Genomic DNA, 11,935 nt, shown 5'->3' on the forward strand with positions numbered 1-11,935 from the left:
AACTTAGGTTCAAGTTCCAGCACTTGCATGGTAGCTCATTCTCCAGAACTCCAATTCTAGTTCCCCAGGATCCAGTGTCACCTTCAGACCTCCAAGGACACCAAGCATGCACATGAGTGCGCATACACCCAGGCAAAATAACCACATATAAAATAAAATGAATGTATCTAATAAAAAAATTAATATAAAGTACAGAGTGACTGAGAAAGATCCCTGGTGCTGACCTCTGGCTTCCACATGCGCACTCACAGCATCTACACACACAATGACATGAATACATACATAGGCCATACATACACACACACACACACACACACACACACACACACACACACAAAGCCATAAAAGTGATGCCACATGCCTTAATCCCATCAAGGAGGCAGGGCAGTTGTATCCTTGTGGGTTGGAGACCATCCTGTTCTACATAATGAAGTGCAGGCCAGCCAGTGCTATGTGCTGTGTCCCTGTCTCAAATTGAAAAAGGAAAAACATTTTTTTCTGTGTCCCCATCATCCTTGTATGCATATCTGGGCCCTGTTGTTCATACTCCCAACCTCCATCATGGGCAGTGAAACTTTTTTTATGATGCTGGGACTTGAACCCATGGCCTTCCACATGATAGGCAGGAACTCTACCACTGAGTCACATATACCCCAAGGCTCCTAATAGTTCTGGATATCGGTTTGAGGGGAATCAAATTCCACAGAATGTTGATCCTCTAATCTACAGCCATTTTCTCTTCTTCCATTGTGTAGATCCTTGAAATCATTTATACATTTCTGTAGACAATTCATACAGAATTTGTTTGGTGTATCCCTAAGTATTTAATGTTCTTATGCTATTATAATTATTATTTAAAATTTTTGCTGGTTATGATGGTCTATACCTAATACCCAGAAGGCTAAATACTGTCCAAGGCCATTCTGGGCTACATTGGCTGGGCTACATTGGTAAAACGGCTTTTGTTTTGCCGCTGTATCACTTTGGTCTGTTATCGTATACCCAACATCTGCTCTGAGTGAGGGTGTGGGTTAGGCCGCACCCAGTGTAGCATCTGTGGTGTTGAGTTTTAGTTCTCCTCTCGATGCTCCCTCACAGGAGCAGAGTTTGGCCTTTTACTCTGACAGGACTTCTGCTACAGTGTTGAATAGAAGTAGGAATGTGGGGGCTGGTGAGATGGCTCAGTGGTTAAGAGCACCGACTGCTCTTCCGAAGGTCCTGAGTTCAAATCCCAGCAACCACATGGTGGCTCACAACCATCCATAAGAAAAATCTGATGCCTTTTTCTGGAGTGTCTGAAAACAGCTACAGTGTAAACACATATAATAAATAAATAAAATCTAAAAAAAAAAAGAAGAAGAAGAAGAAGAAGTAGGAATGTGTCGTAGCTTCACAGTCCTCATCTCAGAAGAAAAGGCTGATGGTTTCTGTGCTGTATACCCAGTAGCCATGCATCCCACCCACACCCTGAGCAGTAGGAGCTACTCTTCCCTGCATTTTTAGGTGTGTGGATGAAATACACACTGTATGAGTCAGTGACAGGTGTTGATATTCAAAGGAGAAAGGAATATGGAGATTTTTTTAAATTAAAGGGATCTTTAAATCATGAAGAGAAAGGATTGTCAGTCCTTGGGCTGGGAGCAGGGGATAAGAGAGGGCAAGGGGTGCTTGCTTGTTAGTACCACGTCCCCCTATGCAGATACTGTATGTCATTTAGCTCCAAATGAGCTCCCAGTAGAGCACCTGGATGGTACACCCTGTAAGCGCTGTCACATTTCGAAGGTCTTCGGGCTGGCGGCCCTGCTGGCTGTGGTCTTTCCACAGTCTTCTGGCTTCTGCCAGTCTTCTTTCCAGGAAGGACTCCTGAACCTGGGGGAACTCTCATGTACCTCCCTCTGGCCCTTCCATGCCAACATGACACCCTGTATCCCTCCATTATGAACCTGGAGGAAGACCTGGGGGTGATGAGGGGGGAGGTCAGCCCTGCAGGTGCCTCCCACAAGTCCACTGAATCTGCCCATCTCTTCACTTCATGAACATGTGCTCCTTTTGAGGGAAACGATGGACTCCAAGACAGCACTCAGAAGGGAAGAGTCTTCTTCAAGTTATAGAAGAGAAAGGCAGACTCACTACATGTGTGTCTGTATACACACGTGTATCCTGTAGTGAGCCCAGAGTATTGTTGATTTCCTAATTTCTTCTGAGAGGCTTTGACCTGGGGTCACAGCCCCACCCTCTGCAGGTTCAAACACTCGGGGTTCTCAGCACACCACACGGGTCTGAGAAGAATCCCATCTTCTCCTAGAGGCAGAATTTCAGGTTCAGCAAGCTTGCAAGTATATTTTCCTTCTAATAATTGTATCTTTGAAAGAAAGATTCAAGTGAATCTTCCTTCCTTCCTAACCAGTTTCCTTCCTTCCTTCCTTCCTTCCAAGACAGGATTTCTGTATGTAGTTCTGGCTATCCTGGAGCAAATTCTGTAGACCAGGCTGGTCTCAAACTCACAGAGATCCACCTGCCTCCCCCTCCTGAGCGGATGGGAGTAAAGGTAGGCAGTGCCACCACCCAGTGCAAGTATATTTTCTATTTTACAGTTGAACATCAAAGTAGTGTTTGTCTTCCTTGTCTATTTGTATGTTTTAGCTTATGTGTGATGTGTTATACCTTGCTTTTTCCACTTAATATTTAGCTTAAGGCTGCATGGTAGCTCACACCTATAATTGCAGTATTTGAAGGGCTGAGGCAGAAGGATTGTGAAGACTTCAAGGACAGCCTAGAGTACCCAGTGAAACAAAATAAAACACATTTTCCTGGAGGTTTTTCAGCTGTCATTAGAAGGTCTTTATAGGGACTATTTTTAAAAACACACAGTTAGGGGCAACAAGTTAACTCACTGGGCTAAGATACTTCCACTGAGCCTGATGACCTGAGTTTGATCCACAGAACCCCCACGGTGGGAAGAAAGAACCAACTCCCACAAGTTATCCTCTGCTCCCCATGTGCATGCTAGGGTACACACTCACACACACACACTCACACACACACACACACACAGTAAGAAAATATGTAAATAAATGATAAATAAATGTAAAAACAGTTAAAAGAAAAACTGCAGCGGCTCCTATGAGCACACTTGTAGCCCTCTGGATTCTTTAGAGTCATTTTTGGGGTTTGGGCGCTGCCCTGCCCCTTCTTTACTGTTGGTGACTGTGTGACCATTTCAGAAAGAAGTGGGGTGGCTATATTACTATGAGGTGGAAAAAGGAGAGCCGGATCTGCAGTTTCTTTCCTAGTCTACTTCTCAATAAAGTGTCCCCATGCTTACCCCCTCCAGTGACCTCTGTGACCTTGGGCTGTTGAAGCCCCTGTGGCAGCTCTTCACTCACATGGAGTATGGCCTGTTTGAGGATGTGACACAGACTGGCATTCTCCTGCCCCTACACCGAGCCCTGACTGAGCTCTTCTTTGTCACTGAGAACCGTGCCCAGGTAAGGATGTGTCTACCTCTTGTCCTGAAGCCTGGGCAGAGAGGATTATACCTCTGTATGCTCTTACCAGTTCCTACTCACGACAAGACTGGTGTTACACCCAAGCCTGCAAGCCCAGGTTGTCCAGGCTTCACAAGGAGGCCGAGCTGGACCTACAGCCCAGCATCCCCAGAACACATACCTGTACTCTCAGCCTCGGGAGGAGAGAACCTCAGATCAACTTATATTGCTTATTTTGTCTGGGCTATAGCCAAAGGGGGCTAGGGACTGCCTTAGACTGGCTCTTGACAGCAGGGACTTCTGGAAAATCAAACAGATATGTTCTTCCTCCTCCTCTTTCTTCTAGGAACAATAGACTCATTGAATTGCCACATGAAAGGGCCTTTCACAAGTCCTTTGCCTGTCTTCCTCAGGAAGACATGACGACAGTACCCTGCCTGGTCACCCTGTGGGCATCAGGGATAGCCCTGGAACCAGGTCCCTGGGCCTTCCAGCTAGGTTCCTTCATGGCTGTAGAGTGTGTGGTGTCACGGGTGCCTCATAGTAAGCTTGCTTACCCCCTGGAGGCTCCTGTCTGCCTGTGGGTGTCTCTGTCCTGTCTTCCTACCTTCAAGCATTCAAGGAGCCCATGCTGTCTTTACAGGAGCTTGGCCTGCTTCAGGAGTACCTGCTGGCCTTAACTACTGAGGACCACCTTCTCCGATGTGCAGCACAGGTACCTCCTCCCTGTCCTCAAAGAGCTAGCCTGTGGGTCATGTTCATGTGACAGATAACACCACCTCACTTACCGGAACTGGGGGTGGGGCTGTGAGTTAGAGTTGCATGACAGGTCCAGACCCTGCCAGAGTTTACATGGAGCTCAGCTGCAGTTCAGTCACTTCCTCCTGCTCTCAGAAAGAGCAGGGAGCCTCATTTATCACTGTCACTCATATTAAACTGTGGGGTCAGAAGACACTAGCAAGAATCTGTGTCTCTGAAACCGAAACAGCCATGCCTTCACTTAACTACTCATCGGCTGACCTTGGAAATTTCCACAGATTTAGATTCTAGATATTTTTGGATTTTTTTTGGATGTACTTTGCTTCCCTGGCTGGAAAACTCCTCTTCTAACAGCTGTGCTTCTAAATGATAGAGGACCAAGAAACTCTGTATACATCAGTGCGCATCATTAGAGGTTAGACTTAAGTGTCTAAATTAGAACAGTAATTAAACATGTATCAATTTGATCTTTAAGACAGTAAACATTTCATGTTAATGTGTTTTGGGAAAAATCTCTTCAAAACAAAATAATATTGAGGATGGTGACCCTAGTTCCATTTTTGAAGACTTCTTTAATGTCTGGGTCAACAGAAGCTGGACTCTGTACTCATCTGCCCTGTACTCATCCTGGAGAAAGGAGTGTTGTGCCCTAGATGAGAGTGGACAGCTGGGGGAATCTCCAGCGCTCATAGAACTTTACTCAGCTAGGCATCCACCTGGGACTCTTCCCAGAGCCTAATCCTTAAAGGAAGGCCCTGTGTGGAAGGTTAGAAGTGTTTTGCTCAGAACTGGTGCTCCCCTACCAAAGCAGGGGAAAGAACAGGTGGGGCTGCTGAGGTCTTTTAGCAGCCAGCTGCACTGGCTACTACAGCCCTTGCTTTCTTGATGTGCTATAAGAGATTTTGATGTGTGGCTGTTTTGGTTCCAGCTTCCTCTCCCGTGAGCTTGACTGGCCCTCATGCTTGCCCATGCATATCTTGTCCCCCTTCCCCTATGGCCCTCCCTACAGCTCGCCAGTCTCTTCACTGATGTTCTGCCTTCTAGCCATGTCCTTCTGGGACAGCTGCTTTCCCGCACGCACGTTTATGAGCTCCCCATGGGTACCTCTCCTCTAGCACTGGCTGTTCACCTCTTCTGTGCACCCCTTCTGTTCCTTTATATGGCTTTCCCAGACCCCTGCTTCAGCAACTAGACTGCTACCGTGGCCCATGATTGCTTTATTATTTACCCCAGGGTTTTCCTTTGGGCCTTGGTTTTGTTTTTTCTCATTCTACCTGTGAGCCACTGGGTAAGGGGGACTACCTCTGGCTCACCTTATCCCTCCAGCTGAAGGATGAGGAAGTCAGTGGCTCTTGATAGTGATAACTGCTCTTTCCCTTCACAGGCTCTGCAGAACATTGCTGCTATCAGCCTGGCCATCAACTACCCAAACAAGGCCACCCGCCTCTGGAATGTTGAGTGTTAGCCTCAGTGTGATATGCATGAACTTGATAATTTGTCTACAGGGGTTTATAGCAGACCTCCAACCTTGCTCAGGAAACCCCTGCAGCCTCTACATCCAGCTCTCTTTGAGCCCAACCCCTGCTCCCATCTGGATGCCAAGCAGCCGCCTCATCAGAAAGGCCCACTGCAGGCGCCACATGTCCAAGAAGGCACAGCAGTGTAGAGTGGCTCAGAAAGAGCATCAAGAGGCCTTGGGAAAGTTATTCAGAGAATAGAGAATAGAGAGACCAGTCTCCTCCAGGGGAGTCACAGCACTGAAGACCTGGAAGCAGTCTCTGGAAGGATTCTGTCTCCACTGAATGGGAGCTGCCTAGGCTTGCCATCAGGAGAAGGCGCCATCCACCCAGAGCTACCTTTGCAGTAAGACTTGCAGCTTGCAGCAGCAGTGGCCCAGTTGGGACACAAGCCCATAACCAACATGAGCACCTCCCAGCCACCTCCAGTTCCCAAGCAATCTTCTTCTTGCCACAGCTCAGCTGGCCAACTCACAGTGAGAACAGGTGTCCTTGGGAGCAGCTGGCAGGCTCTGCTTGTCACCATGCAGCAGCTCCCAGTACACATCTGTGTCTCTTCATTGTTTTAGTTTCCCCTCATGGTTTTAGAAGAGAACCACACTGACTCCCTGAGAGGTCCCCTAGGGAATGCCTACGGGCAAACTGGTATGTGTGGAAGTGACAGAAATGGAGGGGCTCTCCAGCACCTGCAGTGCAGGCAGTGCCCTCAGAAGAGCCTTTGTTCAGGAATCGGGACACACCTGATTATACTTCTGCTCCAAGGTCATGGTGATCAGCAGCCTACGACCTTGAACCTCCTGCCTGGTTATTTAGCTATCCCCTGTCTAGCAATAACTACATTAGTTCTTGTGAAGCTTTTGCGTATTTCCTTCTATGGCTTTAGCGTTGCCCTGAAGTACTGATGACCTTTTTCCCCAGAGCCACAGAGTAGGATGCTGGGTCAGCATCGGGCCATGGACTTTCAGGAAGAAAGAGTCCTGAGGCACCTGCTGTTGAAGGGCAGGTATCTGGGCCAGAGGCATGTCCCACCTCACGGGCATAATGCAAAAAAAGGCTCCTAGGAGCCAGGGCCACACTTGGCTGGCTTTTGCTGTGACCAAGCTTGCCCCTTTGGCCTCTGAAGACTCTTCTGGGAGTTGGCAAAGGACTGCATTGGCAGAACCTGAGCCTGCAGGTGTGGGAGCATCTTGTGCAAAGGTGCTATGCCTTCTGGCACCACTTCCTGCCCAGTCATAGGATTAGGTTATCTGATGAACCCCAGCACACAGGAAAAGTGGCCACAGAAAGGAGGGGAAGGGGGTGGGTTATAAAAACAGAAACAAATGGAGTGACCTATAGTCCACCACCCTGACAGCAGAGGGAACTTGGTCCAGGTCCCATGGTGTGGAACATGGTGCCTGCTGGCCCAGAGGAACCTCTTTCTCACCTTTTGCTCTTTGCCAAAGCGCCTACGCTTTGCAAGCGGCCTAAACCCCAGAGAAGGCTCCCAATGCATGCCATTCCCTCCAAGTAGGTCTCAGATGAGAGTCAGAACAAGTGCATGGTGAAGAGGCCTCACTCGAGGTGGCTCAGGTCACACAGCAGTTAGAAGATGGGGGAGGAGATGGCACACTCACACTCCTCCACACCTCACACTGAGCAGAGAGAGCAGATGTGCAGGGCAGGGCAAGGCTGGGGACCTCCCTTGGGACAGTGGCCCCAGCTCTCCTCCCACCCTCCCATCGGGAAGAGCAACTGTAAATAAATGCTGAACTCCATAGCTCCTCTCCACTCACTGCCTCCTGTTTTCTCTACGTGCTTCAGTTTGCATAGAACGAGCTTAAGTTTGCCCTTCTTCACACACCACAGCTGCTCTCTGACCCAACAGGGTCCCTCCTGACCTGGCCACCTGCAGCCCTCTGCTTCTGCTTCTCTAGGCCACTGGGTGGCACTGCTGAGCCAGGCCAATGTCTCCTGATCCCAGCAGGGGCAGGAGGTCCCAAAGGATTTCCATCAAGGCCAATGTCCCAAGACTGCCTGGACGGAGACAAAACTGGCAGGCATAAGGGGTCGTGGAAACATGTGCCTAATCTATAAAGAATTCTGTTCCAAATCAGATATATTGTACAGACACTGTTCTAATGAGAGGAGTGACTTATTTTCATCATCGTTTTTAATTTGTTTTCTTACGGGTTTACGATTTTGAATTTTTCTTATTTGGTTGAGTGAAAGAATTTTGATTATATCAGCTGAATGAGTTCAGCCTGTAAAAAGAATGTTTTAAGTTGTGGATAAGATATGCAAATGAAGAGAAATATATTGTAAAAATTCTATATAAAAAAGTACAACTCTGCGTGGATTTCTCCCTTTTCTCTTTCCTTCCCTGCCCCCTTTCCCATGTGGAAGGACCTTGCCATTTCTCCCAGGCTGGCCTCAAACCCACAGTCCCCTGCCCATGTCTCTCATGTCTGGCCCTTCAGTTTCTCTTGTGAAATATACTTTGAAGTGTATGCCCAACCAAACAAATGGGATTTACAGAACCTCATCACTGCCTGCTTGTGGGAAGGAGTCCAGAAGACCCTTCAGGGCCCAACCTTTGTTGACAGAACTGTGAGCCTTCACTGTGAGCCATCCATGGGATCCATCCTCTGGTGGTGCCTTCCTTGGGTACCATTCTAGTACTCTCATGGGATGCTTCCTTTCCCATCTCCTCTTGAGGTCAGGGTGGCTATGAGCCATCTCCTGCCACAGAGCAACTGATACCTGCTAGGAGGCTCTAGGGCAGTGTTCTCAGCCTGTCACAACCCCTTTGGAGGTCAAATGATCCTTTCACGGGGGTCGTACAACAGATATCCTGCATAGCAGATATTTACATTATGATTAATAACAGCAAAATATTTATGAAGTAGCGATGAAAATAATTTTATGGTTGGGGGTCACCTCAGCATGATGTTGCAGCATTAGGAAGATTGAGAACCACTGTGCTATGAGGATCCTTACTCCCATCCAGCTGACAAAGCACTGGGCTTTGAGACCCCCACTGTAGTCTGCTGCATCAGGTGAAAAGCAGGTAGCCGGAGAACCAATACACAGCTGTTAAAGCAGAAGATAAGAGTGGAATTCCTACCTGCATTGTTTAAGTACCTACTGAGGATCACTGGGAGGGTAGAGGACAGGGATAAGAGCACCTGTGGTTGGCTTGTCTCTTCCCACTTGCCAATGAAAAGATTTTCTGACCCAAATTTAGGCAACAGTTTAAGTAAATTTACAAAAGCAAAACAAAACAAATCTGTTCCAGGAAAAATCCACATAGTCCTATTAAATAGGATACATATATATATATATATATATATATATATATATATATATATATATGAATATATATATATATCATATATATCATATATATCATATATATATGAAATATATATATGAAAATGTTCTACTACTGAAGTGTCTCAAGCCTTCAAGAGTTTAGGGGCCAGGCTGGTGAGATGGCTCAGTGGGTAAGAGCACCCGACTGCTCTTCTGAAGGTCCAGAGTTCAAATCCCAGCAACCACATGGTGGCTCATAACCATCCGTAACAAGATCTGACTCCCTCTTCTGGAGTGTCTGAAGACAGCTACAGTGCACTTACATATAATAAATAAATAAATCTTTAAAAAAAAAAAGAGTTTAGGGGCCACTGAGATGGCTCAGTGGGTGAAGAGGCTTGCAGTCCAGCCTGATAACCTGAATTTGAACCCAGAAAGAAGTGAATAGAGTCTTAAAAGTTGTCTTCTAACACCCACATACAGAGACATACTAGATATATAGAGAGAGATGTAATTTTAAAAATAACAGCAATGTATGAGAAGAAAATGTATAAACATTTCCTAAAGTGGCAAGGCTACTGACAAGGTCCAGTCACGCAAATGGCACCCGTTAGCAAATTCTTTCTTTGGGATTCTTGGCTATTGTACTGTCCCTCAGCTCAAAAGGAATTGAGACTTACTTTGAAGGCACGGTTCCAGAGTTCAGTGAGCTTTCTCCATATTTAAGTTAAACTCCAAACTAAATTTGTTTGTATGCATATGCATCCAATCCACACAGTTTGTGGAGGTCGCAGAACAACCTAAAAGAATCTCTTCTCCCTCATCAGGGTCCCAGGCAGTGAGTGCCTTTACCTGCCAAGCTGTCCTGGTGACCCCAAACTAATTAAATTGAAAAGGAGAATTCACCAGCCTATAAAACTGAGAAAGCTAAGGGTTGCCTCTGACTCCAGGGAAAGAGAAACTCCATGGCCTGAAGGTGGGCAGTCAGTTTGTCTCTCCTTGCCTCTCCTAATCTTCCAGGGTGTTTACTCACAAGGTGACAGTTCCTGTTCCCTATGAAGAGCCTCTCTCTGTGCCCCTTCATGGGATGCTTCCCTGAGCTGTCAGCCACCATTTGCCTTCATGTTTAAAAAGCTACTTGGGAGACTCATGTCCTTATGGGCTGCTATCTCAGAACTGCTGAGCAACCTGTATCCATGACAACCAGGCAGATGCCATGCCTGGGAAATCCCCACGTAGCCACTGTGAGTCCTGTCAACACAGCTGCTCAGCCACTGCACCAGGTGAGACACCCTAAAGTATGGTGGCAACACTGTTCATTAGGACAGAAATTCACAGCAGAAGTGAAAAGAGTCAGCTGACTAAAATTCCTTTTACATTTTAAATTTAATTTTTAAGGCTGACATATTATTGTGCATTTTAATCAGGTATAATGTGATGTTCATATTTTGTCTTATTGACAGTATTACAAATTTAACCCATGGCATCCCACATACTAAACAATAACCTGACCACTGGGCTTTCCGTATTTTTTTATTTTAAGGTCTAAGTTCTCCAGGGTGGCCTTAATCTTGCAAACCTCCTGCCTCAGGCTCCCAAATGGTGAAGGCTATTGCAGTCCTGCCTGTCCAGGTCCCACTTACCGCTCACTGTGAACATTCAGAAACCTCTGTAGGGAGCAGAGCTCAGGAGTAGAGCATGTGCTTGGCTCTCATGAGCTAGTACCTCCTCAAAAAGGTCTCTACAAGCTGTCTTGAAAGAGCTGCCAGCCACTGCTAGTCTGTACTAGTGAACTTTAGAAGCTTTTTCTCCTGGGAACTCTTCATCTCTTCACTTGGTGACAGTTCTTTTCAACTCCACCTTTCTAGACTATATATATATATATATATATATATATATATATATATATATATATATATATATGCCTGCCTGCATGCACATGTGTACCACATGCATGCAGTGCTTGGATATGCCAGAAAGGGGCATCAGATTCCCTAGAACTAGGCTGTTAGCCATCATGTGGGCCTCCACAAGAACAGCCATTGTGCCACCACGCCCAGATTCATCTACTTCCTTCAGCTTAGCCTTGCCTCCTAATGTTCCCACCTCATCCTCAAACTGTTGGGAACCGTTCATACGCAGACCATTCCTAACGTTCAGCTGTCCTTAGCTACCAAAGGCTCATGCCCATCTTTGCATGCAAAATGTCTTTAATACATCTCTTAAGACTCCCCAAAGTCTCAACCATTCCAGTGTTACTCAAAAACCCAAGTCTAAAGCATTTTCAAAGACAAACTCTTAGTTGTGAGCCCCTACAAAATTGAAAAATCAAGTTACATATTTCCAATATCCAGTAACATGGTTTAAATGTTCCCATTCCAGAAGGAAGAGAGGCGGGTGTAGACATGCTGAATGTAACAGCAAAAGGCTTAACCCCAGCCTGGCAGACATTTAATCCTGTACCTCTGGCCCCAAAGGGTCATCACTATGGCTTTGCTGGCTTTAGCACAGATGGCCTCTCTTGGGCTGGCTCTACCTACTGCTTGCAGCTTTCCTCAGCAGACTTCCTTAGTCCCCAGCATCCTCACCTTCCTGAGTTGCAGCTTAGGCACTCTCACAACCTAGTTCATCCCTATGCTGCTGACAGAAATTCCGATCCTGGAACACAGAACTGAGTCTCACAAGCTTTCTTCTGGAATCTGAGTAAACGTTTCTATGGCCCACAACATTTATGTTCTGGCTGGGCAGTGGTGGCACACTGCCTTTAATCCCAGCACTTGGGAGGCAGAGGCCGGCGGATTTCTGAGTTCGAGGCCAGCCTGGTCTACAGAGTGAGTTCCAGGACAGCCAGGGCTACACAGAGAAACCCTGTCTCGA

At 46.7% G+C, this 11,935-nt stretch overlaps 1 protein-coding gene across 3 annotated transcripts in view; it reads left to right on the forward strand.

Moving 5' to 3' along the window:
* Positions 1-8,136, forward strand: part of Zzef1 (zinc finger ZZ-type and EF-hand domain containing 1) — a 124,862-nt gene extending 116,726 nt beyond the window's left edge. For all 3 annotated transcript variants that reach the window (XM_029545621.1, XM_029545623.1, XM_021212533.2), the window contains exons 53-55: positions 3,335-3,488; positions 4,132-4,203; positions 5,632-8,136. In XM_029545621.1, coding sequence (XP_029401481.1) covers positions 3,335-3,488; positions 4,132-4,203; positions 5,632-5,712 — 307 coding nt within the window. In that variant the 3' untranslated portion in view covers positions 5,713-8,136. The remainder of the gene's footprint in view (positions 1-3,334; positions 3,489-4,131; positions 4,204-5,631) is intronic.
* Positions 8,137-11,935: the final 3,799 nt, after the last annotated feature.

Source organism: Mus pahari, chromosome 14, assembly GCF_900095145.1.
Source record: "Mus pahari chromosome 14, PAHARI_EIJ_v1.1, whole genome shotgun sequence".
In the NCBI taxonomy this organism is placed as follows: Eukaryota; Metazoa; Chordata; class Mammalia; order Rodentia; family Muridae; genus Mus; species Mus pahari.